A 27,008-nucleotide genomic window follows, 5' to 3' on the forward strand; every position below is an offset into this window, starting at 1 on the left:
ATTAGTTGTCCAGTTTGATGAGCAATGGGGAAGATTGATCTATTTCTGTGCTCAAACAGTGACTGCATGCAAAGTCTTTGCATTCCATATAACAGCACAGAACCGAGCTTCTGCTTACAGGACACGTGAGTGAACACTGTGTTGCCCAGGGGAGAGGTGCCTGCATCACTGCTGGGCTGCTTCTGGATGAAGGAGGCGAGAGGGTTATTATCAGATCCACTAATGCAGTTCACACGGACACACAATTCTTCACAGTGCCTGTGTATTCTCTTAATCTGTGTTACACAAGTTACAGCATCTACAGCAGACAATCGTGAGGACTCAGAAGAGCAGTGTGCTGTCTTGGTGGAACCTGACCACTTTCTTCTTTTTATTGCAATACTGCAGGAGGTCCTCCAACTTGAGCAGCAGATGGGCGGGCAGCTTTTGGAGGAGCCCAAAGCTTTGCATTTTAAGGGAAGCACCCACAACCTCCGTCTCTCCATTCATGACATTGCCCATTCTCTCTGGAAGAGCAAACTGCTGGCTAAATACCAGGTGAGCATAACAAAACATTCACATTGCATGTTAGCAGTGAGGCTTAAAGAAATACTGTCACACACAGGTGTGTTTAAAAAACACCAGGAATCGGGCTATAGTTCCATGAACATTTTTTTTCCCTGGACCATTTGCAGTCACATTTAGCATGGAGCCTGCAGTCTCTGCTCATACAGCATCCATGCCTTGGCCCCACATCCCTCCCTAACTATGCATTTTTGCTTTCCTCCTGCAGGAGATTCCCTTTTACCACATCTGGAGTGGATGTCAGAGGAACCTGCACTGCACCTTCACACTGGAAAGGTTCAGTCTGAATACCCAGGAGCTGGTGTGCAAGCTCTGTGTGCGGCAGGTCGAAGGAGAAGGACAGATCTTCCAGCTCAACTGTTCTGTCTCAGAGGTAAATGATATTTGTGTACTTTTCTGTCCAACTGCAGGAATGTGGGAAGGCCAAGGAGGTATGACCTTTCCCATTGCTACCGCTTTAGTGCTTTCCAGTTTCCTCCTGACTGTTGGCATGGACCTAAAGAATGGATTAAGTCATTGCTTTGTATCTCCAGTTGCATTTTTCCTTAGTTTCTCTCATCTGGAAGGAAGCATCCCTCCTTCAAGGCAGAGGAGAGCAGCTTTGATCTCTCTACTAGTGCTGCCTTTCTTTGTCTATATGGAGGAGCTCTTTGCCTACTACTCCCTAGCACATCTCATGAAGCTTACATGGTGCTGTTTCCTTGGCAGTCCACAAGACCCATCATGCCTGACAGTTCCCTGGAGAGAGAGTTCCCTGTCAGTGCTGTATGTTCCGTGAGCCACTCCCCTCTGATCCCACATAATAGCTGCTGTGCAATAGGGAATATCAGATGGGCTGGTTGCAGTAAAGTCTTCTCCTCATATTTTGCTACTGCTACAAATCCTGACTGTTGTCTTTGGCAATTTTTCTTTTGATGTCTGACATTTTCCAGAAGAAATATTATCATAAGTTTGGGGACATCTTTGCCAGTGCTATGTAGCACCTGGAGAATTTTTGTTCCTTGGGGCAGTCAAGCTCGGGACTGAGATGCAGCAACATATTCAGGTGTGAAGTGGCACTGACTCCAGCAAATGTGCTGGTGCATTTTATCCCTGCTATCCTTGGCAGCTACAAGGAGCAGACTCTTGGGCAGCAATTACTGCTGGCTGGCTTGGGGAAGGGCTGCAAGAGCAGAGACAAAAGTTTCTTGTGCTGTAGGGCTCTGACAGTGAGCACCATTACCCCTAACATCTGCTTGGTTAGTGGGTGTAAAGTTACAGATTCATCTGGGGACTACACAGCATTAAGGACAGATGGTAAAACAAGCATCATAAACAATTATTGTAATAAGTACTGCATTGAGGTAATCACTAATTTAACCTCACAGAGAAGAGAAAGAACTGAAAGTAACTTTAATGAAATGCGAGTATACACTATAATCATCTTCAGCTGATTGTATGTAATAGGGCCTGGTAATAGATTCAGAAGGAACAGGACAATATTCTTGTCTTGTGCTGTGATCCTATCCATCAAGGATGAATAGAGGGAGTGAATAATACCACTGCGATCAAGGCTGCCTCCTGCAAAATTGCCCCTTGTTTTTGACACCTTGTGATATTCCCAAACTCCAGCAAGGAACAGGAGGACCTTGGGCTGCTAAGAGCTGGAGTATAGGGTCAGCTAAGAAAAAAATCCTAAAACTCAGAGATTTGATGATAAGTCTGGGGTAATAACTGCAACTTGGACACCAATGTATGCCTCTAGAAGCATGATAAAAACATCAGACCAGGCATCAGGAAACCATAGCTGTGATTCCTCACATTTTCTTCTGAGGTTAGGCTAGTGGTATCTAGCTAGTGGTTAGGCATTGCAGGACTGTGCTGGCATCTTTCTTTATTGCTGGATCTGTTTCTCTGCCTCTGTCACACTGAGATAAAAATTTAGAAACACAGTTTCCTGCATCCTCCCTTGATGGGCTTTCTTTTTAGTCCCCTGCAAAGGATGTAAAACTTCTGCAGATTAAACTGTCTTATACTGGCTTTATACAGTGTCTACCACTGGGACTTCAAAAATACAAATGCAGTGAGTGCCAAAACACACACATTTGCAAAGCAGGAGGAAAATATTGATAAGGGTCTCCCATGCTTCATTTTTGAAGCCCTCTTTTTATCTTGTGCTCTTGATACTCACCCAGAAGAGCCACAGGGCAATGCCACAGATACCTGGGCCCCTTCTGCAGCAACCTGAAGCCCCTGGGGCTGCAGGCCACCTTGAGGGCCAGGACAGCACCTGTGTCCTTTGGCCCAGAATATAAAGAAAAGGTTCTCTGCCTGCAATGGCACTGTCACCACACTACTGCTGCTTCTGATCTCCCAGTGAAGGTGAGCCTGCATGCAGCACCAGTGTCAGGCATGTCCTTTTCCTGGCTCCTGGGCAGTGCCTGCTGCCCAGCAGCAGTGGGGCAGTGGGGTTGGGGCAGGCAGTCTGTGACGCAGAGCCTTGGCACCCAAGTACAGATGCCACATTCGACATGTTAATTGAGGGCATTACAGTGTGGCATAAACCTTCCTTGGTTAGAAATTTCACTGATTGCCTAAAATGCCATGTCTTTGAAAAAAAAAAGGCAAAAAAAATCATATTTATACAGTGGAAGAGAATTAATTGGTGCAGATAAAAGAGTGGAGGCAAAAGTTTTAATTCTGTGCATTGCTCGTGGACATTGGCTCCCCCCTTTCCATCTCTGAATACGTTTTTGGGGGATAAACCAGGGATTGCACAGGACTGTGAGCATCCCCAGCGAACTCCTTGGGGGGTTTGTGATTGCGACTTAAGCCAGGAGCTGCCTGGCATTAAGACAGTTTCAGGTATTACAGCTCCTTCCCAACAGCCAGTTTGACACTAAGCAACAAGACAGTCCACAGAGGAGAAAACAAATCGACATTTAATGACAAGTCTTTAGCATGAGTGTTTCTGGCTGCCTGGGGCTGTGATTTGGCAGTGGGGGAGGAGAAGCAGCTCCCCATTTTTACTAGAAAAGAAGACCAAATTGAGAAATAGACTGAGAAGCACAAGGGCAGACCCAGCCACGTTTGCTGCTTTTTCCATCATGGTCCCAGCAGGACCTCGCTGTTCCTAAACAAACCCGGCCACACAAATTGACCAGCTACCATTGTCCTACCAGCTACCAGCTGTAGGCACTAAATCCATCCAGGCCAATGAGAAGGCAAAATCCTTGCCCAGAAGAGCCAACTGCTGTTATTCCCAGTAGTGTTACCAGCAGTGTCAGGGGGACCCCTCCAGCTGGGAGGACCACATCAAAGAGCATCAAAACCACACCTGCAGGGGACAAGCTGGCTTTGGATCTGACTTTTCCCTTGAAATCCTTGCTGCCACACTGCCTTTGAACACACTGCCCCCTTTGTCCTGGGGAGAGGGGGCAATGACTGCCGCCCACCACCCCCAGCCCTGCCCTGAGCTCTGCATGCTCTCCATCTATTTCCAGAGTCAAAGCTACATGAGGATGAGGGCTCAGCTTGTGCCTGGGGTGGTATTGACTGTCTGTCTGTGGTCTGCACAGCATCAGAGGCTTCAGAGGGCTTGGGTGCTCCCAGAGGGATGTCAGTGGTGTGAGCCTGGTGCTGGCTTGGTGGGACACTTGGGAATATGCTGGGAAGGGGGTCTTTTCAATCATGCCAGGAAAGCCCAGTTCTGCTCTAGTAGTAGCAACTTGCTCCAGAATTTGTCTAAGTGTCTGATCTTTTGTTATTTCCAGTAAGTGATTAATTAAGCTGGCCTTTTTGTCCAGTTATAGTAAAATTCACCCTCCAAAACAAGAGGAGGGAAAAACAATCTTTTGTCTACCCATAGCTGATTATAAATATTTCTCTTTTCCAGCAGACTAGCATGTTTATGTTAGCGTTTACTGGAGTAGCAGAGGGCTGCAAGTAAAAGCCCTGAGGTTCAGAGGATGTAGTTCTACAATTGTCTCTTTACCCATTAACAAAACTGATGGGTTTTTTTCTGCCTTTCCAATCTCAGGAACCTACTGGCATCGATTATCCTCCCATGGACACAGCAGGCACCATCACCACCATCGTAGGGCCCAGTGCTTTCAGCATCCCGCTCCCGATAAGGCAGAAGCTGTGCAGCAGCCTGGATGCTCCCCAGACCAGGGGCCATGACTGGCGGATGCTGGCCCACAAGCTGAAACTGGACAGGTGAGCAGGGTTGCCTGTATGTGATCAGGCAGGGAAGCTCCTAGGGAGGAAGGTATGTGCAAGAACATCCTGGTGAAAGTCCCACTGAAAGCAGATGTACAGGCTGGTCAGGCTGACTGCACAGGGGATGAGCACCTTGACAGCACCAGCAGCAGGGATGGGTTGAAATCATATGAATTCAGATAGTTTCCATGCAGCTCAAAAAAACTGAGTTTCCTTTTGGCTCATTGCAGGTACTTAAATTATTTTGCTACAAAATCAAGCCCCACTGGGGTGATCCTGGATCTCTGGGAAGCCCAGAATTTCCCTGATGGCAACCTGAGCATGCTGGCAGCAGTTCTTGAAGAAATGGGAAGACACGAAACGGTTGTTTCTTTGGCAGCAGAAGGAAATTACTAATGCAGCCTTGGCATGACCAGGAAGGACAGACGCAGGGAGCGGTAATGCCCTGTTATTGCAAACAAGAATTGAAATGAAAACCCAGACCAATGAGTTACACAAGAGACATTTCAGAGAAGAAAGCAAGCAAACAAGAAAAACCAGCCCTGACCTTCACACGTGCTCTCCTTGTACATTATCACAGGATCAGAAAGAGATCATGCAAAGTTGTACCTTGGAAATATAAATCAACCTAATGTTCCTCTCGGCTTGGCTGTACACTGCTTGGTACAGGTTTTTACAGTTTCCTAGGAAACGCTTTTTATTGCTATCCAGATATATGGATAAACTTTCTTAACAATCCCAGTTTCTATGGATGTTGTTTACATCAAATTCTGGACAGGGGTAAGGAGGCTGTCCATGGCTCTTTATATTTTTTGTTTAAAGCCATTCTAGACAAGGCTATGGACAGTTGGTTGTGGCTATTTCAGCTTATTGGTTTCTGGTGAATTCAGATTTTGGATACAATTCGCACATTGATTGTCTTGCAATGATCCTCCTGTCATTGTTCTGTTTCCTAGACCTACCTGTAAAAAAAAAAAACAAACAAAAAACAAACTAAGAAAATCAGGGTGTGCATCTGGAAAGCAGGTACTCTGGCTGATAAGCAGGAACACACAAAACGTTCCCTTCCTTCCCCAAGACAGTCCCACTGAGCCTGTGTGGAGAATAGCTCTAAGACAGTGGGGAATGAAGGATCTGAGTTAATTTTCAATTCACACCCTTTCCACCCCTTGGCTATATGAGGGGCCAGATATGCAGTTTGGAGTGGTTGGAGGGGAGAGGGAGAAACCCAGAAAAAAATAAAAAAGAGAAGTTGCTATGATAGTTATTTAGGGCAAGGATTATAATGACTATTATTATTACCATTATTACTTTATTTCTGATTTTGTCAGCAGCAGAATGAATAACTTCTGGTTTTATGGAACCTGTTGTCCCCTCCCTGAAGGTCTTTTAAGACGTTTCCCTCTCTATGCCGTCTGTCCTTCCCTTTGTCATTGTACTCCTCCTCCAAAAGTCCTCTGCCAGCCCCCACAGGCTGCTCACTTTGTGTTAGCATTGCTGTGCTCCACGCCCAGAGCCAAGGCAGCATGAACTGAGGACACTCTGCTGATCTTCACCCACCAAGTGTTGGACCCTGGCATGTTTTGCACCACCCTGGTGCCCCAGGTTGCTCCAAGAAGCAGCCCTGTCCAGAGGTGGCTGTGAACCAGAGATGGCCTCCCAGTGCAAATACACAAAGACCACTGGTTTCTGACCAACAGGTGCAAGCATGTGGAGGCACAGACATCCACCACCTGATTTGTGCATCCAAGGTGGGCTTCCATAGTTTTTGTTTTGTTTTGTAGCATTCTAAGAGCCAGCAGCTCCTGCTAGTTCCCCACAGAGCTGCAGGTCTCACTGAAACCCACCACCTCCCGTAATGTTTGCAGTCCTCGATGGCTGGCGAGGGAACACTTGTCCCTCTACAGCCATGGCCCTCTTGGCCACCAGAAAACAGGTGAAGTGGAAACTTTGCAAAAGGAGCAAACCAGAAGTGGTTGTCCCTGCAAATGTATTTTGTTCTGCTCAGTGAAAATTCTCTTTGCTACATGACAGCGCATAGGATTGCAGTAGTTTTACTGCCAGACTAAGCTGTCCTCTACGTCTGGCACAGAAATGTTTTCTGCCCCAATCCATCCACTCCAGGTTTCCAGCCAGGCCCTGGTTATTGCTGTTGTGCACACATGCATGCCCCTGCCCACGTGTGCATTACCATGCCATACGCTTCCTGAGACTGGAGTTAGCTTGTTCTCTTCTGTGGTTTTGATTTTGCTCTCCCCAAGGCTCTCCAGATCGCGCCTTTGAAGGTAATTTTGAAAATGTCATTGCTCAAAATGAAAAGAAAATTTCATCTGGCCTCTTTTTCAATTTGACATTTCCATAGGCTTGGCACTTTTTGCTTATAACTTCTCAGGTCCCTGACCAGGTTTAGATTGACCGCCAGGTAGCGAGCACAAAAAGTTCCCTTCCTTGTAAGAGGTAACCGGGCAGCTTGCAAACCAGCATTTCAGTAAAAACTGGAGACCAGAACACATGCATTGTAACTTTCAACATCTGTGTGCATTTTGCTTGTATAAGCCCCGCCTTCTCTTAATATGGAGATTCCATGGGCATCCTTTCAACAACCATCTTCTTTTTCGCCTTTGGCATCAGATGCAGCCTACTGCAATGCTAATGGAAATTTTGCTTTCAGCATCAGGAGGATCGGACTGGGGCTCCCTTCTCCACATCTTTTACTCAGAGCACTAAAATGGCTCTTAAGGATAGGTCTCAGCTTTTCTCCCTCCTGTGCCACCTTTAGGTGCAACCAGTTGTGTTTAGTTTGTTCTTCTTCACCTTTCTCACGTATCCCTCCTGCGTGACTCTCCTTCCAAGGCGGCTGCAGGAGTTGAACTGCCCTTTGTCCCTTTGGCCTTTTTGGCTCAGTCTTTGTTGGCTGATCCCCAGGCTCAGTGGTGCTCCCCAGCTCTCAGCTTTTTCCAGGTGGCCAGCACGTGCACCCTTCTCACCAGGATCAGGCCTCAAAGTGTCTCACAGTTATCAGTATTGCTGTGAGCTGATGTTCCTTTGGCCAGCTCTCTGACCTGTGTTCTGATGCCTTCTGCAAGAGGCAGGTGAACAACTTTCTTGCAGTGTTCTGGGGCATTTTCCTTTCCCAGCATCACAGTGAAGGGGATTTATTGAGAGGAAAAATGCACTCTCTGATTAAGAGGAGCATCCACAGAGGTGGCTGGAGGTCAAGAACATAACCCTTCATCACTGAACATGACTAGGGCAGCAGCATGACTGCTACTGGGTGGTGAAGCTACTCTTCTTCCACCCTGACTGCTCAGAAACCACCTGCAATCCCCTGCTGCAATCACAGGCTGGATGGTTTCCCCAGCATCTGCTCCAAAGGCCTTTACAGGGTCCCAGCACAGCCCCTGGGGCTGCCTCAGCCCTGACAGGGCAGTAAGAAGCACGGGAAGGTTCCTCCTCAGAGCCACAGCTCATCCCAGCAGCTCTGCACCCGTTCTTTGCCACTGCTGCTAGCAGCAGCTCCCACCTCACCTCACACTTCCCTGCATTAATTGTGCTCAGTTTTTTCTTTTTTTTCTAGGGGGAATGGCAGTGGCAGGGCATGCACTGTGGGAGAGGGCTCTGGCTGGTGGTGTTCACCACTCAGCATCCCCATCCTGCTGGCCCCAGGAGAGCAGGCAGGAAGCAAGGGCAGCCAGATCAGCTCAGGATATTATTTTTGGTGGGAGAAAACCCAGCAGCAGTTCCTCCGCCTGGATTGCATGGACATAGTGCCATCTCGTGGGGCTGAGCCCCCACTCCACTGTGTCGCTGCTGCCACAGCAACGTCGCACGGGAAAAGGCTTCCTGTGGGGTGGCTCTGACTAAGACTGGCAGAACTGACTCTTTAAAAGTGGTTGTAAGATTTTATGTCAGGTAAGCACATCTGCTTTAAAAGAAAAAAAAAAAAGGCTGCAGGCTTCCTACCCTCCAGTTATTACTATTTTTTAAAATGCTTTTCCTTTTAGTTGTTCACCTTTGGCTTTGTACTGGAGCAGCTTAGCTGCTCTTCACACCATCTCTTCATTACATGTTGATTGCTAGCGCTATAAATAGTATATATATTATATAAATATATATAAAATATCTACTGACTTCAAGGAAAACCTTTCATTTCCAAGTAAGAAACATTTATCAGAGGCAGTCCTTTTCACCTTATTTTTTTTTTTCTTCTTCTTTGTGTTGTGTTCTTGTAAAGGTGACTGTCAGTGTATAGGGTAAGTTTGGGGTTCGGTTGGGGTTTTTCTTTTTTTCAAAATTTATGATCACAACTGATCCACTGTGTCTTGTTAAACAGTGCAAGACCTAAGTGCTGTTTTAGTGGATCTTGAAAATTTTGCAGCAGTGAAGTCTCTCCAGTCAAGATTTGCTTTATTGGGAGACCAAGACTTTTTTCCGTCTCGCTGGCAGAAATGCAGACACTCATGAGACGTTGGAGTCTGCAATACCCACAGAGCAAAACATGTCCATTCCTTGGGTTTCCTGCTATTTCTGTTGCTTACATATAGAATAAATGTATCTACATGCTGTAAGCCTGTCATTGTGGACAGTGTCCTAATGTCTTGTATTGCTACCTACAATAGTTTCTTTTGGGTTCTCCTTTTCTCCTTCTTTTGGGGGCAGGGGGCATGGGGAAGGGAGGGGTGGGGGGGCCCTGAGACCATTGTATGCTCTACCAAGTAGTTACCAGAGCTCTGAGGTTCATTTCTGAACACAACTATATTGTTGAGGTTGGCTTGGGGTTTTTGTAATCTTGTGTCCAGGGCACTTTGTAAACAATCTTACTGAGTGTTCAGAAGTCTTTTCAGGTACTACCCTGGCTCCCGTCTGGCCATGAAGTAACCCACTGTTTGCAGGCTGGTTTGCTTGATATCAAGTAGTGCAAAGAGTGGTTTGAGAATGGAAACCAAACCTTTGGGCCTTCTCCCACAAGGACTCCAGTGAGTTACTGACTTTGGGGTCACCACTGCAATTGATCCCTAGCTTGTGTGTGAAACCTTGAGTTCATAAAACAAGCTGCACTGCCGATTTTTAAATGCTGAAGCACGTATCTCAGACATCCTTTGAAGTGGGACTTCAACAGACAGGTAAAGTAAGTGTGTGTGTACATAAAGAGGAGAAAACAAAGGACACTGCTGCTGGGGGCTTTTAGCTCTCACATTAGGTATGGGCATCCTCTTAGTATACCAACTTTTGAATGAGAAGGTCAAGGTCAAGGTCAAAATTCAGTGTACCATCACTGCAACGTCAAATATGCAGTATGTCAAAAGCCAACAGAGTAAAAACTGGCAAGTAACTGGAACTGGACTTGAACTAAGGCCACAGAAATGAGGCCTCACATTTGGCAGGTCAGGCTCCTTGCTTGAATAGAAGCATTTTGTTGATTTACTTACTTGTTGTTTAAACTTGACACCCGCTCCCTGAAATCTGAAAATCCCTTCTCTGAAAGTCCTTTGATAAACTCTGTCAGTAAAAAAAGCAAATAATAATAATAATCCAGAGTTCCCACAAACATCTATCCCAAATAGGTATTTCACATTTTCTGTGGTGCTGGTTAAATGCACTTATTAGTGGTTCAGTCTCCTCAACTGCTTACAAAGAGATTAATTGCTACATGTGCTTCACCCTGGGCCTGTCCTCCACTCCCAAAGCATCCCATGTCATGGCATGCCATGTCAGTAGCTCTGGGATGCCTGTGAGGAAGCAGGATGTAATTGGGGAGGGTCCTCCTGCAGCAGTGATGGGACAAGAGCCCCAAGGTGAGAAAAGCTTGCATGGGCCCTAGAGCTTCTTTGGCTGCTGCCAGCTGGCTCTGGCCAGTAAATTTGGGAGCTAGCAGAATACAAATAAAAAGCAAAATTGGGCTGGAAAGCAAATAAAATCAGGAAGGAGAGGCAAAACACTCTTCTCCCCACAGATTTTTCAAGGTACCTTGCAAAAACACCTGAGCCGAGAGCCAATAACCTACTTTGAAACACGGAGTGTGACACAGCTGAGAGAGAGAAGTTGTGGCATTACTCTTTTCACATCTGTGTGGTAGACTCTTTTTGCTAACACATGTTCTGTTATTGTTGAAGAGGAAAAAAAAGAGAAAGAAAAAAAAAAAAAGGAGTATCTTCAGTACCTTTCCAAAGCAAAGGAGGGCCTGCAGGAAATGAAACATCTGTGTGACCCAGGTGTATCACGTTTCTCCCTTCTCTTCCCATGTCACAGCTCTACCGGGGTTCATGGGATTTGTTTTCTTTGCTATTCAGATCTGGAGAACTCTTTTGGTTTTGATTTCCCTATTGCTGTATCTTCTATGCAATTCCTTTTCTAAAGACTGACTTACTACAGGAGAAGTGCTAGCCATTGCATTATTTGTATTGCTGTACAGTGGAGGTGTGGTTTACTAGTTCTGAGTGTGCCTCTTACCCCCCTCCCTTTTTCTCCTTCCCTCTGTTTGTAAATGCCTGCATTTATTCTGTCAGCCTGACATGTACAAAGTGTAAGAAAGAATTTTTAAACAGGTAATAAATTATATTTATAAGCAACTGGAAAAAAACCACACCCTACTTTGTGTTCAATTGTTTAGTTCCTGGAAGCTCAGAAGTGGAGTCTTTAGTTTCTTTTTACAAAAAGAGAAAATATCTCCTCAGAAGAAATTTTTCTGCACCTGAGAACTGTGGGATTCAGAGGCGTGCCAGGGGCAATGTGCAGCAAGCATGGGGCTTTGTCACCTAGATGTGGCCAGGTCAAGGGGCTGTAGAAATGCTGCTGGAGAGTAACTGCAATGCCACTGAGCACCGACAGTCTGGGGCAAAACAGGAGAGCTGCAGGGGCTGTGCAGCTCAAGGGAAAATTGCTATTATTTACACACTTCTCTGAAAATAATAGCAAGGCAATTAAACATTAGGAAACACGGAGCTGAATCTGCAACGCAGCCCTGCAGAACGAGAGGAGTGCTCCAGCTTTAGGTACAAATGCACAGAAACACCTCACTAGATGTAGAGGTAGGTAACCCATGTCTCAGCACTCAGCAATGCCGTGTTTCAGCTGATGCTGGGTATTTAGGCTGAAACGTTTTCACCTGATGCTTGGGGCGGGAATTCTAGCTTCAGTTTGTGCACAGGTGACTCCTGTGGCTCTTGTGCTATTAAAAATAGTAGTCAAAAATATTCATAAACATGTGGCAGAATGAAGGGGGGTGGGTGTCTCAAAAAAATATTATGCTAATACCAAGTTTCTATAGATTTACATAATCAGCCACAAAACACGACTGACTGCTCTATTAGTGATAACACTATTTTAATTACTATTTTTCTCTTCACTGAGTTGTGAAAGAAGTGATGCTTTTTTATGCCAGTGGAAACATATGCAACATATTGCTGTTTACTTGTTTGCTCAGAGGAAAAAAAAAATCTCATAAAAATAAAATAAATAAAATGAGGCATGGTCAAAATAATCTAGCTGGAGAAATGAAATGCAAAGATGGTGCTTTTCAAGCACATAAAAAGGAAATAGCAATCTCTGTCATGGGGAGATTGAAACAATTTTATTGGGGGGGGGGGAATGTTAAAACAACCATATACAATTTGAACAAATACAACATAACACAGTTTGTTCCCCAGGTTTTCTAATTACAGTATTTACAGGTTTAATAAGGCACTGGTTCTCAAAAAAGAACACAAATTAGTTTCTTAGTCTCTACATTGACAACCTTTTCTTTAATAGAAATGACTTTGTGCTAGAGAAAGGATAGCAGTTGCTAGATGGCATCTCTCTTTTTTTTTCTTCTCCCACTTACCTATGCCATCTCACCTACGACAGAAAGAAACTAAACTACACTTCCTTGAATGATTTACATTTGAAAAGTGGATTTCTAGACCCGTGGGCACTGAAGCCACAATTATCTTTACCTCTGACTTCCAAGCCCTCATCAATGTGCCCTTTGAAACTACCAAAATATGGAAGTGACATTAAAAGGCCACACCTGGCAAAATAAGCATACTAGCCTGTAGTCACTGCAGTGCTGACACCTTAATTACGACACGCTGAGTGTCACAGAAAGTCACCCATGCAGGCAGTAACTCGAACATCACAGTGCTGGAACAAAAGACCTCCACGCTTGCCTTAGGCTGTTTTTTGGCCTTAGGAATAGCCCTTCACAATAGCATCGATTACAGTGGGTAGGAGATTTGAGGGCAAAATCTGGTCTTGGGAGAAAATAGGCAGGCACTAGTTACACAACCGCAGACTGTTTGCTTTCTCAGTGTGTGTCTCCTCAAATATATATATATATATATTTATCTATTTTCCTATACAGCACCGTTGCAGTGATTTGTCATTTATGCATTTTCATAAATAAATATTATGTTTTAATTAGTGCTTTTTCATCCATAATAGTTTACTCTTAATCCACATACTGGAGCTATCCCAGACTCGCAACTGAATATATATATATATATTTTATATATATATAAAAACACATGAACATTTAACATACACACTTTATGTACTCTATCAACCAGTATCTTAGACCATTTTCTTCTGGACCAAAAAAAAAGGTGAGATTTGCTCAGGAAACCAGTGACTGGCCCTTTCTCTTGCAACATGCTGATGGCAGGTGCCAGGGGCATTCATAGTATGCCTCGTGTCTGCCAGCCAGCAAAGCACCCTCCAAAACACTCCTGGGGAGAGCTTTGCTATTAAAAAAAAAAAAAAATCTATTTGAGGAAGGCAGAGGTGAAATGCACCTAAACAGGCAGGAAAGAAGCATTCCTGTTGTGCAACCTGGGACCTGCAGGTCCCCTCTGCTTCTTGGGGGCTGAGAAACCTCAGTTCCACAGGGTGCGCTGGCTTTTATGGAAAGAAACGAGACTAGAAACCCATGGCTCCATTCACTAAGACAAAAAGGTGAAGAGAGGCTGGGTTGTCCCCATTTTGGCCCATAAATCTCAAAGCCAAGGCAGCCAAGGAGAGGGGCAAACTCTGCTCTCAGCCTCACAAACGTGTTTTAAGGATGGGGAAACCGTCACTGGGATCAGTGTTTGGTGTATTAAATCTCAGAGATTTTCTTTTTGTATTGCTTGGTAAATTTGGGTACAGGCAGGGAAACGGCACTGCAGAAAAAGCACCCTAATTAACAAAAAAACTTTCGATTAAGCTTTTTAACACCTATCATCATGGAGGGCTTGCTGGTTCTCTTGAACTCGTGCATTTTTCTCTGTTAGCTTGAAAGTATAAAATGGTAATTTTTCCAGCTAGAAATACCTTCAGGGAGCTGTTAAGCTAAACCCCAATTATACACCTACCTACCACAAATAAATCAGTTTTCTCCAAAAAGGGGAAAAAAAAAAAGAAGCATTACAGAAGTGCTGACGCTAAATCCTGCATGGCAATTATTTAAGTTCTGAAATAGGCTTAGCATAATCAAAGCAGCATTTGTAAGGACTTATTTCAAAATTAAGCTGAACACCATCTAGTAAAACAACATAGGCAGCCAGGAAAATTTTAAAAAATAAATGAAGGGTAAAAAAGGGTAAACCAGTAAGTCCCATGCAGCTCAGTTTTGGTAATCTGACAAAGAACAGAACCTTTCCAAAGAAAACACCTCCCGGGGTATATTTCACCTCTCATTTCCCCTTCTGTAGCATTAGCATTGCTACAACTGCTGCAACCCTAGGAAGGAGGAACAGGGAAAGACAGTAAATACATTTCCCATTGCTCTTCTCCCCTGACAGCTCCTCTTGCTGGGAACCAAAATGCTACACAGCCCCAGCCCAGCAGCTGAGCCTGTCACTGCTGTGCAGTGGCTGCCAGAGCTGTGGAGGCTGCTGGAAGGCCACCCAAAACAGTAAAGCAGATAAAGCTTGAGCCAATTGTTTGTAGTGTCTCTCACTACAGCAGAAGAAGTGCAGGAGGCAGGTACCCACTGCTGGCCACAGTTCCCAGCTCTCACCACCCATCTAATGTGTCCCATGCTCCCTCTCCCTGTCACTTCCTATTACAGACAAGGCACCAGGTCTCCTTACACTCAAGGAAGAATGACTGCCACCCCAGAAATGGGCATTGTTGAGGTTTTTCACTTTCCCTTAAAAAAGGGAACACAGATGTTAATTTCTTTTTCCTAGCTGTGGTTGTAGATGGACCCCTCACTTTTATGCAGATGAAAGAGCAAGTTAGTAATTCCTTCTCACAAGGAACTTCCTCTTACCCAGTGGTTGGTTGAGGGTCCTAGCAGTTTCAAATTACCCAGTGGACTCAAATGCGTATTTCATTTCCACTCACACACAAAATACTTTATTTTGCAGTGGGGGAAAAGAAAGGAAAAAAAAAAAAAGCCAAGAAAAAGGGCACTTGTTTATCACTGTGGTACTATCCCCATCAGTTTTCCTGGAAACATGAAGAGCTTCTTTAAACAAGTCGCACCAAACCATATTCAAACAGTTCCCAGCTACCTTAAGTGAAGCATGACCTTCCCTGGGACAGGCCACCCACAGGAATCAGGCCACCCACACCAACAGGGATGGCAGGGATGCAATTGGGCTCCATCTCTGCACTGTGAGAATCACTTGCACATTCAGGGTTTGGAAAGTTATCTCCACAAATAGGTGGCTTTTAAGGTGGTCTCCATCACAGCTCCTCTGAGCTACACAGACCCACTCACCTTTTTTCTTAAATGCTGGAGTGCAATAGTCGTTTTGGAAATGAAAAAGTTGGTTTGCTTTCATTTTCAGCAGTTTCCTCCGAATTTTTTTAATGTAACAATATACATCTTTTTTACTTCTAACCCAAAAGTTTTATTTTCATAAAATTTAAAGCAGTATCTTTTTAAACAATCAAAATAATAATAATAACAATAATAATAATAAAATAATAAGTGGCTTTCATGGAAAGCAACATGCATAATCTTAAACCAGTTACTAAAACTGTATTTTCCCATGTAAACAAGAGCAGACAAGCCTCTTCGATCTTGTATCTCAAAATTCAGGTGATTTTTGCAATGGATAGTCTCCTCAAAAACTCACTGCTGCTCTTAAGCATGACTCCATTCAAGGTACTTAGCAAAGACTTTTGATACATCTTCAGGACTTCTGCCTGCACAAGAAAGTCCATTTCCAGGGGCCTCCACCAGAGCTCCCTCTGGCAGAGTCAGAGTTTAATGTCCTGGGACTCTGACATTTTGGCGAGTGTTTTCTTGACGCGCAGGGCTGTGAGCCGGGAGGCAGGGTTGTGAGCCCAGCACTCCATCATCAGCTTCCCCATCTGCCGTAGGCACTGCGGAGAGAAGCGGGAGAGAAAGCCCCACCCGGGTCAGTGAAAGAGGAGACTGCAGTTGTTGGCAATGCTGAAAAACTGAAGGGAAAAGGCCTTTCCTAAGGGCAGTGCAGACCCTGACAGGCATTATGCATAAATACCACCAGCGCTGCCCTGACCAGCCAAACGTGTTTCAGATTAATGCAGATTTTTGTAATGCATTTTTGGTAATACACAGGCACTAGCTACTAACAAATTGACCTCTTATTGCTAGAATGCCTGAGGTGGGATTACTGAGGATCCCAACCAGTTAATCAAGAGCAGCTATTTCAATGAGCCTCACCAGTCCTGGACACATGTGGTAGCAGAGTAAACACACACTGAGTGTCATCACACAAAAGCCCTTTCCGGAGCTGATAGTCCTTCCTCCAGTGTTTTCAGCCCCAGTCTGAATGCCCAGAGGGATTTGGCTAGGAAGAGGATGAGGCAGGCGAGTTGTGGTTACATCTTCTCACACTGGCTGTTGCATGAGACCTCAAGGAGCCCAGGGAGGTTGTTTTCTTTTTCCCTCACATTCACAAATCTCATGCCACCTAAATCTTTCATCTCCCTGCAGAATATTCATCTACATGCTGCTATTCCAAAATGTGGCAGCAGCAGTGGAAAATGTCCTCCTCCCTCAAAATGCTGCAGACTTGGGTCAGTCTCACTCACTAGCTCCGATTAAAAGCACTGACAGCATGTCAAGAGGGACGACAGATACCTCATCACTGCTCCATCTGTTGGGAAACGAGGGGCGCAGTCTCTTGATGCACACGATCTCCCGCATGTCCTCGTACGAGGGGTCGCTGGGCACGAGGTCATGGTATGGAAGCTGGTATTCCTCAACTATTCCTGAAAGAAGCAATTAGTTGTCTGTCACTTGCAGAAAACAACTTCCACTCCCCTCCTCCCCTCTCAGTTTGTAACAGATTGGCCATACAATACATACTGTTCAACAGTTGGGTGTACTTCTGAAAAGGACTTCCCTGCCCTAGAAGTTAATTCCACCGTCAAGTTCCAATGTAACCATTGCCATGTAAAGACTGGCCACGTATCTTAATCCAAAAACGTAATTACTTGCCAAGTGAGGCAGTTTCTACCTCTGCTTTCCAGTCCAGCAATCTCCAGTAAGTTCTCCCAGAAAGAGCTATTCACATAGGGACTGTATCAGACTAATCTGAGAGAGAATTAACCTTGAGTTAGGTCTCCTTCTTATCAGTGGACCTGGAATATACCAAAGGGCATTTCTGTGCCTTTTCAGAACATGGCAAGGCACCATTCTTTGTACATAGCAACAATGAAACAATAAAAATATTACAGATTTAGCCTCAAAACATCACAATACACATCACCAGCTTTTAAACACAGGGATCCTGCTACTCATAGGCAACATTCAGCTCCTCTAGGGTGAGCATTCAGCACAACACTGCAGATTTAAAGACCCATGAAGTATGGTGAAGGTAGCAGAGACCCAAGAGAGACATGCTCTACTCTTGCCACCAAACTGGCACGGAACGGTTACCAAGTTACTTCCATGCATTAATTTTCTCCATGGCAAAACAGAGGTAGTAACACCCATCATTTGTGCACTACACTGAACTCTACATGCAGAAAGAGGGAAATGAAGCACATCACTGGTATGATAGTGATGTAGTAAGTGCTACTTCCCTCTGCTGTTTTGCTACTTGTCTTGTAAACAGATTATTTCAAATAGTAGCATAGCAAACTCCAAATTGTTTGCCCTCCTCCTTTCATTTAACTCTAACTAAACAAAGAAATCACTATTTCCTTTCTGTTAAATTAGCTGAACACCTCCAGTTCAGCAGAAATGTGATGCCTTTGGAAAAGGCCCCCAAATGAGTTCCCTACTTCCTCAGTGCAGGCATCCGCTGCCTTCAAACATGCCATTAAAATATAGTCTAAACCTCTGCTGTTGAAATAGCACTGACTCATGCTTTAAAATAAGTTTTAACAAGAGAACAGATATTAAGAGAGTTACCTGTATGGTTTACCCACATTGGTTTATTACTGTAAAAACAATCACCCAGAGAAAAAGATGTAAGGGAAGATATGAGGTTCACTGACACAATTAAAAGTGATCTCCCAGCTCTTTACCTCCTGAAACACATCTCCTTGCTATCTCCCAAAGGATGAGTCCAAAACTGTACATATCAGCCATGATGTAGGACTGAAAGTGATTTCTATTCAAGCTTTCATCCAGCACCTCAGGAGGCATATAACGTTTTGTTCCTACACGGGTGTTTGGAGGGATGTCTACCTCATTTGTATCACTAAAAGAAAATGAAGAAAAAAAAGGGCATCAAACATGCAGTAAAGTGGCTTGAAAAGAAAGTAATTTAGATGGAAAAAGTAGTAAATTCACACCACATCCACTCTCAAACAAGGTCAAAAGTAATGCATAATCTTAATGGAACAATTCTTGCAAGAAAAGCCTCTTAGTGTGAAGGCAACCCTCCTTAAAAGGCTGACCTGCCTGAGGCTATGTTAAGCATTCAAATGCAGAATCAAAATGAAGATAAGACTCAACAGGGATGCTGTAACATTTGTGAGACTTCATTAGCATTAGCCGGAGCTCTAATGTTAGTGATAACAATCAAATCTTCATTAAACGCTGTTTTCTTAACATACTCCACCACCTAATGCTTCAGTCTTAGCAATTAATGCTAAGTAGCTGGGGCAGTATCTCTTAGCTGTAGCAAATCAGATCTGCAAGGAAGATGAATCTAACTATTATTTTTTGCATGCATTATGTTTGATCTCTCCCAACCTTAACACATCAAGATATGTAGACACAGAGGGATAAATGCATAAAAACATCTAAGCAAATGTGTCACACCTCACACATTGACCAGAAGACACAAGATGTGGCAAGCAAATTCCCATTAATTATGTGGATGGATTCTTGTTTTTCTTATTAACTCAGATTCAGCTACATCAGTTGAAATGTTTTTAAAAGGTTGTATGTTTTATATAAGCTTTATATGGCATATATGGTTTGCTTAAAAAGGTCTGTTTTCCTTCCCTCACCTTCAAATGTATGTATTTTAAATATGATGGATGCAACAAAAGCTCACAGAATAATTCTATTTCTGTAGAAATATTATTATTTCTTCATGTACAACATTTTTTTTTTTACCTACTGATATGAAGAAAAGTCAGCTTTTTCTGAGTCTGTGGGACAACCAGTTACCTACACAGTCATTAAATCATACATATGCTGGTGGCACTTCTGTACACCTCCAAGAATGTAACACAAATCCAGTGACCTGCACTGTCTTCCAGTATTTCAAATGAAATGGAAACACAAGGAATTTTACTAGAATCATTAGCTTCAGCAGAGCACACCCCTTCCCACTATTTTCACTTCCCTGTTGTTGCCTGAGAAATGCTGTCTGAGGAAGGGTTCAGTATGAAAACAAGCCAAGTACATACTGTAAATTCCATCTGGAGTGGGAAAAATCCATATTTCACCTTCTTTTGTAACAGCACTTGATAATTCCTAGCTCCCTTCGTTCACAGCTAAGCAGTGTGCTGCTCTGTATTTGCCAGGCAAAGTACACCTGCAAAGGGTGAATTTCTTCCCCGAAATTTTTAGTAGTGTATTTTCAAGTTGTGGTTTTCTAGGCTTCTGTTCCTCAAAGTAAAAATATTCCTTTCTTGTCTCCTAAAGAAAGGTCAGGCTCATAAAGGAAATGCCTCACCAAGAAACGTGGTAGGTAAGTGAACGGTAAGAAGAGCACACTTAAAAACTGCCTTTCCTTTCACTCTGAATAATTTCAGTTCAAGATTTGTACAGAATTCTTTAATTTTTTTAATACTCCAGGGAGTGCATGGTTTCAAAGCTGACCTCCAAAACGGAAACTTTCAGTCTATGTATTCTAGACACATTTCTGTATACAGAAAAATCAGAGACTTTGGAACACACGTCTCCACCACCAGGACCACCGCTGAGAGCTCAAGTTCCTTTTGAACAGAGCTGTCAGAGAGCAGTGTCTCCTTATGAATCCCAGGAGTGAGTAAGTTCTACTTGTCTGCTCTTTCTAAGTTGTTTAAACACACAACCATTTTTTAAAATCAAATTTAAAAGCCATTTCAAAAATCAAATCTGTTCTTCGGCAATTTGATTTGTAGGAAATGGAACAAAAGGCAGCCCAAATGGGCTCCTTTTCAATAAATCCTAGTTAGTAACTTGTGCAAATTATTAGTATTTTTCTCTCTAAGCTGAGAGTGAGTTTTCACGGGATCAGACAAGCTTCAGTGACAAGCTCACTGACGTGACTTCAACCTGTCTGTGCTACGTCCTTTCACCGTGTGCCAGCAATAGTGGGGCAGCTATGGAGGACGGAGGGATGAAAATAAACCTTTATGCAGATGCAGCTAACGTGCTCGAATAATTAAAAAGCAACTGTTTGTACACCTGCATGAGGTGTTTACATGACATTCACTCCCCAACAGGTAACCTCACACACAGCTGAGCAGAGCCCAGAAGGTGTGCACGTGCCCTATAGGTGCTTACTCACACGTGCACACTCAGCCAACAACAAAGGCAGCTTTTGCACCTGATTTATTAACTTCTCCTCAGCCCCCTCACTCCAACTCACCTGATAAACTTAACAGCCAAGCCCAAATCTGCTATACAGCAGGTGCCATTCTTTTTCACCAGGATATTCTTACTCTTTAGGTCACGGTGGGCAATAGCAGGTTTGCCCTGAGTACTGAAGATCTCAGTGTGCAGGTGGCACAAGCCACTGACAGAGGAGTAAGCCAGTTTCAGCATAGCTTTTGTGTCCAAGGTAGTAGATTTTAGATAATCGTAAAGTGAGCCATTCTCATGGTAGTCAGTGATAAGATACAGCTGGGTCCAAGATCCTGTACCTTTAATATCTGCAGCAATGAATCCTTCAAAAAAAAAAAGAAGATATTTTCAAATTAATACTTCTCACGGGGTTTTTTTTGACTGCTCAGAACTCTGGACTCTCATCCATTTCAGTAGTTTTATTTCATTACCGTATTTAATTCCTTTCATCTTACTTCCATGCTACTGTGCCTCACCTCTGGCCTTTCACGTACTTTCAGAAAGCCCAGATACGGAAACACCAGTGCCTGAAACAGACACGTTGTGTTTGGAGTAACAACCCCCAAGTCCCACTATTTTTTAACTTTTATTTATGTTTCAGTAATCCTTGAAACAACTTTCCTTTGAAAAGCACTGGGGCTAATTGGAGAGCACAGTGGGAAACAAAGCAGATAGGAAAGGACATCAGATAACAGCCAAATATAAAATTGCTGTGCTTAAAAAACCTGTTCACCATCAAATAATTCTCTTTCACTTCACTCACCAAGAATATTTTCATGTCTCATCAGGACAGTCTGGTAGATTTCTGTTTCTCTGAACCAGCTGGCCTCCTCTGTAGTAAAGAACACTTTCACTGCTACCTTTTCACCACGCCACTTTCCCATCCAGACTTCTCCATAGCGACCTTTTCCAATCTGCTTCACCATTTGAATCTGCTTTGCGATGGTCCTTTGAACCTTTGAAAATTAATCAGTCTTTTTAAAGGAAACATTTTACTATGAACCTTGAAATTTTTATTTTCCTGTGGGATGTAGAGTTTGGTGGAATTTTTTTTGTTACTTTTGGAAAAGTTTTGACAGAAAACACTCCTGGTCACCTCAATGCAGTCCAAATTCCAAAGGGGTACGTAACACATTTGAATTAAAATAGGGATGTTTGTTACATACTCAACACTGCTGAGACTCAAGGCTAGGCCTCACAAGAGTCATAAGCCTATCAGAGGTCCAAAACTAGCAAAACCACAAAATTACTTTTTTTTTTTAAGGACAATACTTCCTATCACCTTCCTTGAAATGGCCATGCCTGATTATTTCAAAATATACATTTGGTGTTAGGAATCTCAACCACTACTTACAGAGTTATAACACACATGCCTACATTAATTTTAATAATTACGTATTAATAAAAAGCAATTCCCTCCCCAAAATATTTGAAAGAACAGCTTTCCAGTGTCTGTGCCAGCTTTGTCAGTGTCTGTACTGTGAGCTAATGCTAACATCATGGGTATTACAAGATCAATGCCCATGGCAGCATTGCAGAGATACTCTTCACAAGATGACAGACCCCATGCAGCAGATGGACTGCCTCTAAATTTAACAAGCTTTTACAGCCACGAAAAATCTCAGGCAAATGGAGACTCATAATCTCATCAGATTGGAGCATGCCTGCAGAACATGTATACCTGAAAGTTCACTAATGTGAGTGGATGCTGCAGCACAACTCGCTGGTATTCGTGGCTGACGCTGCCTCACCCCAATGTAACGGGAGATGAAAATGTCACACTGTTGAGGTACAGCACTGCCAGTTCAATCCACAGCTAATGAGTTTTTGTTTGGTAAGACTTGGTAAGATATTGAAAGAATATTTCCTTCAACACAAGGAGATTTTCATCTGGGCCAAGCAATTGGCAAAATCTGAACAGGTTCAAATTCATGGTCTCTGGTCGGGTTTTGCCACCATCCAGACACAAATCTCCTGCAGTTTACTGCAGCAAGTGAATCTAACTGCACTAACTGAATCCCTCTGAAATCATATTCATTTCATGCAATCCAAAATATTTTTGCAATCTTGACTGACAGAAATGAGTGAAACTTGATTTTTTACAACATTTGCTTCCTTTGTTATGCTTGGGAGGTCCAGCGGAAACCACCAGTTTGGTAATGCCAAGCAGGACTGCCACAACCCCACTGCAGCATGAATGTGCATCCAAAGACAAACTCAAAACCTATTAGGTCAGGCCTATCATCATTCATTTTGTAAGTAAATCACTGGTTTTCATATGAGACAATTTTAAGAAGCATAACATACAGTGGTATTTAAGCAAAGCTATTTCAAATATCCCAGTTTTCTTCTTCTGTCATTTAAACAGAATTCCATTTTTCCAGCCCTGCACTGTATTATTATTAGACTTCCAAGATGGTCGCTTTAGTGCCATTATTTTTGATTAACATCAGTGAAAGCCAACAACAGAGATTAGCCTTAATTTAAAAAATTGATTTATTATCTTTTATACTCTCATATAGTGATTGAACAATAGTTATATTACATTGGAATTTTGCTGTAACATTTTGTAATGTCATTTTAGCATTGTTGCTTTCTATTTTGCCCATTTTAAAAATGCATCCTGAACAATAATGTAGTTATATCAAATAACTTAATTTGTGTAAATATATGTAATGGCATCATAAAGTACATGCAATTACAATACTTAATGATGAAAAGTTCCTTATTAAATTACATTAAGAAAATGAAAAACACATTTCTGTTATGGGTTTTCAGGCGGCAGAATACTATGTGGAAGGCCTTAACCTGGTTTCGTCTTGCTAGAACTGGTCAAATGATTTCCTATGAACAATTTATTTTATTTTAAGGAATTCAGCTCCTTCTTGAATCATAAACCAATTATTATTTCTAAAACAAATAGGTTAATCAAAATTGTTGGCTGAACTGATTTCATAAGCATGCTGAATGATGTGTTCTTGTGAGTTATTTACACTGAGTGGGGCTGGGGGTTTTTCATTTCTTTTGAAATCTGTATTTTGCTGCTTGAGCTCTGTAGGTAAGGTTACATGGCCTTTTCTTTTGTCTCCCTGAGTGGAAACAATCCAATTATGAACTATTTCTACTTTCCTGCCATTCAGCTAAATGTGTTCAGCTACTGCAGATGAAAATTTAGACAGACCAACCTTTTGTAAATTTAATATTTTGAGCAGAAAATTCATACCTATGGCTGGGATGCAGTCCCTTGAAAAGCAAAGTTCATTGGAAAGGAAATTGGGAAAAAAAAATGTATGAGAAGGTAGAGACCAACGTGTAGTTCAGCAAACTCTTCAGACAGACCATTTTGCAGCATTTGACCTGCAGCAAACTGTTCTGTCAGAGGTACAGACAGGTCAGGAGACAGAATGCTTGCTGAATGTCATCATATTGACAAATTCTTGGCTAATACTTGTTTGGGGTGTAATATTTGTACCCATTAGAATAAATGTTCTACACAGAAGAAAAACATTACTGGTTAGCACAAGGTGACATTTTGCATTAAATTTGCATCTTACTTTCCTGAAATTATAACCCTGGATGTTTCAGTCTTTGCATAAGAAACAAAGTTAAAAATAAGCAAATAAGCCCTTGCATGGGCACTTTCTATACATTTGTTTCAGGCATGGGCATCACTCTGTGCGTTTCTGGTGAACTCATAGTGGTTGTAGCTGTCTGGGAAATGCAGCAAACATCTCTTGCCAAGTGCAAGATCCATTTTCTTCTCTTCCACCCAAAATCACTACTTAAAGAAAAATTGTACACGTTTTTTTGTGAGTAAGGGGAGATGGGGGTTGGGGGGAAGAGTTCCTTGAGGAAAAACACTGGGTCCAGTGGCTGCAAAGTCTCCAGGCTTGAGAGGAGTGGACTGACAGAAGACTGGATGGTTTCTGCCTCACGGAGCAGCGGCACAGCTCTGAGAGCTGCTGAGCAATGCCCCAGCTGGGATGTCAGCTGGCTAAGCAGCAGGAATTGGCTTTCCCGTCCACTACAAGAGCAGACCCGGCGACACCACTGAGACCACAGATCCCTCCTTCAAACTGCTCACTGGGACAGAGGAAGGCATAAAGAGCAAGCAGCTATAACCAGCATTGTTCCAGCTTTTTTGGGATCCTGGGAAGAAGGATCCCAAGTCATGCACTGAGTCATGCACCGCTATAAGATGCCCCAGGGTACCTGCTACCCACATGGGCTGCTGGAAACATTTCCTTTCAGAGAAGTACAACCAAGTTCCTTGTATTTGCTCTACATTATTACATTTTTTCTGTCATTGTAACAGGTAGGAGCACCACGTGCAGACTAAGACCTTGATGTGGCAGGTGCTATGCAAAAAAAAACCAACCCAAAAACCCCAAAGCAAAAAAGGAAGAATTCCTCACAATTAAATAAATTGGAAGCACTTGTTAGGAATGGTCCTGAACTGCACACAGGATCTCTCCCTTTCCACGGGTGCTAGAAGGACACTGGTATGGGACATAACAGAGCTTTCTTAATGCCTAGAACAAACACAGCCTCTTGCTTAATTTTTAAGGAAATATAAAACTTCCCATTTAATTTCTTCTTTAGGGTGTTTTAAAAAGTTGTGAGGGAAAAAACCAGACAGATAGTACATAGTACTTGGAAACTGGACAACCTAAAGTAGTAGCATCACTACAAACTAATAGGTTTGGGAGACAGGAGGGACATATCTGCTCTGACAAATGAAAATTAAATCTAATCCATTTTCTCAGAGGCACTTATTTTAAATAAGTAACCTAGCTTTTTTACCAGTTATTTTTTACCAGTCATGATCCCCAGAAACAAAACCCCCTGGTGAACAGAACTATTTTGCCACAGAAGGTTTTGCCTTTTCAGCAGGCTTCGTAATCCTGGAGTCTGCTCAGAAATAATCACAAACTCCATCCCTGTGCCTTTAACCTTTGAGACTGCCATACTACAAGGAAAAAAAATCCCCCTTGACTTCTGAATGCAAAATGAAGCCTACAAATAAAAAGGTTCCAAGTTTGACAAGTTACAGTTCCCTTTAGAAAAAGACGATGTGTCAGTGTTTGAAACCCTATTGTGTGTTGCACATACAAAGAAAGAAAAGAAGATCAGTGGGCCAGGTGCTGTCCTGTACCCTGGAGTAAATCTGATGTCCTTCCACGAGCTCTCTAAGCCTGTACTTACCCTACACTATCTAAAATAAGAAATGAGCTGAGGTAGAAAAATAACCCTAAGCTTTTTTGGCTTAGCTCACATGAAAAAAACTCCCCTGCTTCTCAAGCAGCTGTTCTCCAGCTTAAATCCTTGTCATTTCTGGCAGAGAAAAAAACCTCAAAAACCTAAAAAAACAACTGAGGACATGTAAATATAATTTTTTGTGCCTCTTCTCCCTCTACTCACTTTTTGCCTTTGAAATGTACATTAAAATAGTATTGCTTCCTTACCAGGAGAGGGAGCCCGGAACCACTCCCTGAGCTCTGGGACTGCTCGATCAAATCCTTCAGGGACTCTCCGGGGGGAATGTAGGTCTCATCCTGCTCCAGCCCGATGCTGTAGTGGGGCCTCGTCTCTTGGCGTTTGTATCTGACATTTTACATGAAAGCAAAATGAGTTTTGAATACAATGGACACATGTGCAATGAATAATGCACACTGTCCTTCATATTTCCTTCATTTATAGACTAACAGCTTTCTCTGCTTCCCTGAGGAATACACTGGACTCGCTGGCCAAAATTTTTCTATTTTATTTTTAGCAACTGTTTTCAGCATCAAAACTCTAAGTATAACACTCAAAGGCCATGCAGTCTGGGTTAAGTTTGCAAAGCAATCAAATGCCTTCCTTTCAGAAACTTAAATATGTCTAAAACACTGATCAAGTAAATAACTTTATTTTACTGTCTGCAGTGGATCTTTAGGAGCCAGAGGAGGTAAGGTCATGGAATTTGGGAATATGTTAAAAATGTGTCAAATTATTAAAACATAATGTATGTAGTTTATGATAACATTCTAAACATATTTACTGACATTGCTGTATTGTCTTCTTTTTTTTTATGATCAGTTCTTCATCAAATAAACCAATTTAGAAGTCTTAGATATATTTCCCTTATAAAAACTTCCCTATAAAATTTGTCCTTTGGCCTTCTCAGTAAAGAATAATCTGTGCTTCTACCTGAATGGCTTTTTAGGATGTTGAGTGAAAGATTCTGTATGGAATACATCACACAGGTATACTTGTGAATAGCACAAAAAAAATACACATTTTTTTTCTCATTATAAAATTACGGTTTCTCATTTCTTTTCTTTAAGGTCCA

General features: G+C 42.8%; 2 protein-coding genes across 7 annotated transcripts in view; one reads left to right on the plus strand and one right to left on the minus strand.

Annotated features, from left to right (window-relative positions):
• UNC5C (unc-5 netrin receptor C) overlaps positions 1 to 11,333 on the plus strand; it is a 253,839-nt gene extending 242,506 nt beyond the window's left edge. For both annotated transcript variants that reach the window (XM_032109034.1, XM_032109035.1), the window contains 4 exons: positions 388 to 537; positions 773 to 937; positions 4,583 to 4,761; positions 4,995 to 11,333. In XM_032109034.1, the coding sequence (XP_031964925.1) occupies positions 388 to 537; positions 773 to 937; positions 4,583 to 4,761; positions 4,995 to 5,160 (660 nt within the window). In that variant the 3' untranslated portion in view covers positions 5,161 to 11,333. The remainder of the gene's footprint in view (positions 1 to 387; positions 538 to 772; positions 938 to 4,582; positions 4,762 to 4,994) is intronic.
• A 979-nt stretch (positions 11,334 to 12,312) lies between these two features.
• The window catches only part of BMPR1B (bone morphogenetic protein receptor type 1B), a 234,388-nt gene continuing 219,692 nt past the window's right edge, over positions 12,313 to 27,008 (minus strand). For all 5 annotated transcript variants that reach the window (XM_032109038.1, XM_032109036.1, XM_032109037.1 and 2 more), the window contains 6 exons: positions 26,143 to 26,281; positions 21,441 to 21,633; positions 20,703 to 21,000; positions 18,196 to 18,371; positions 16,802 to 16,932; positions 12,313 to 16,059 (listed from right to left, as the gene is read on the minus strand). In XM_032109038.1, coding sequence (XP_031964929.1) covers positions 15,934 to 16,059; positions 16,802 to 16,932; positions 18,196 to 18,371; positions 20,703 to 21,000; positions 21,441 to 21,633; positions 26,143 to 26,281 — 1,063 coding nt within the window. In that variant the 3' untranslated portion in view covers positions 12,313 to 15,933. The remainder of the gene's footprint in view (positions 16,060 to 16,801; positions 16,933 to 18,195; positions 18,372 to 20,702; positions 21,001 to 21,440; positions 21,634 to 26,142; positions 26,282 to 27,008) is intronic.

Source organism: Corvus moneduloides, chromosome 5 (genome assembly GCF_009650955.1).
Source record: "Corvus moneduloides isolate bCorMon1 chromosome 5, bCorMon1.pri, whole genome shotgun sequence".
Lineage (NCBI taxonomy): Eukaryota > Metazoa > Chordata > Aves > Passeriformes > Corvidae > Corvus > Corvus moneduloides.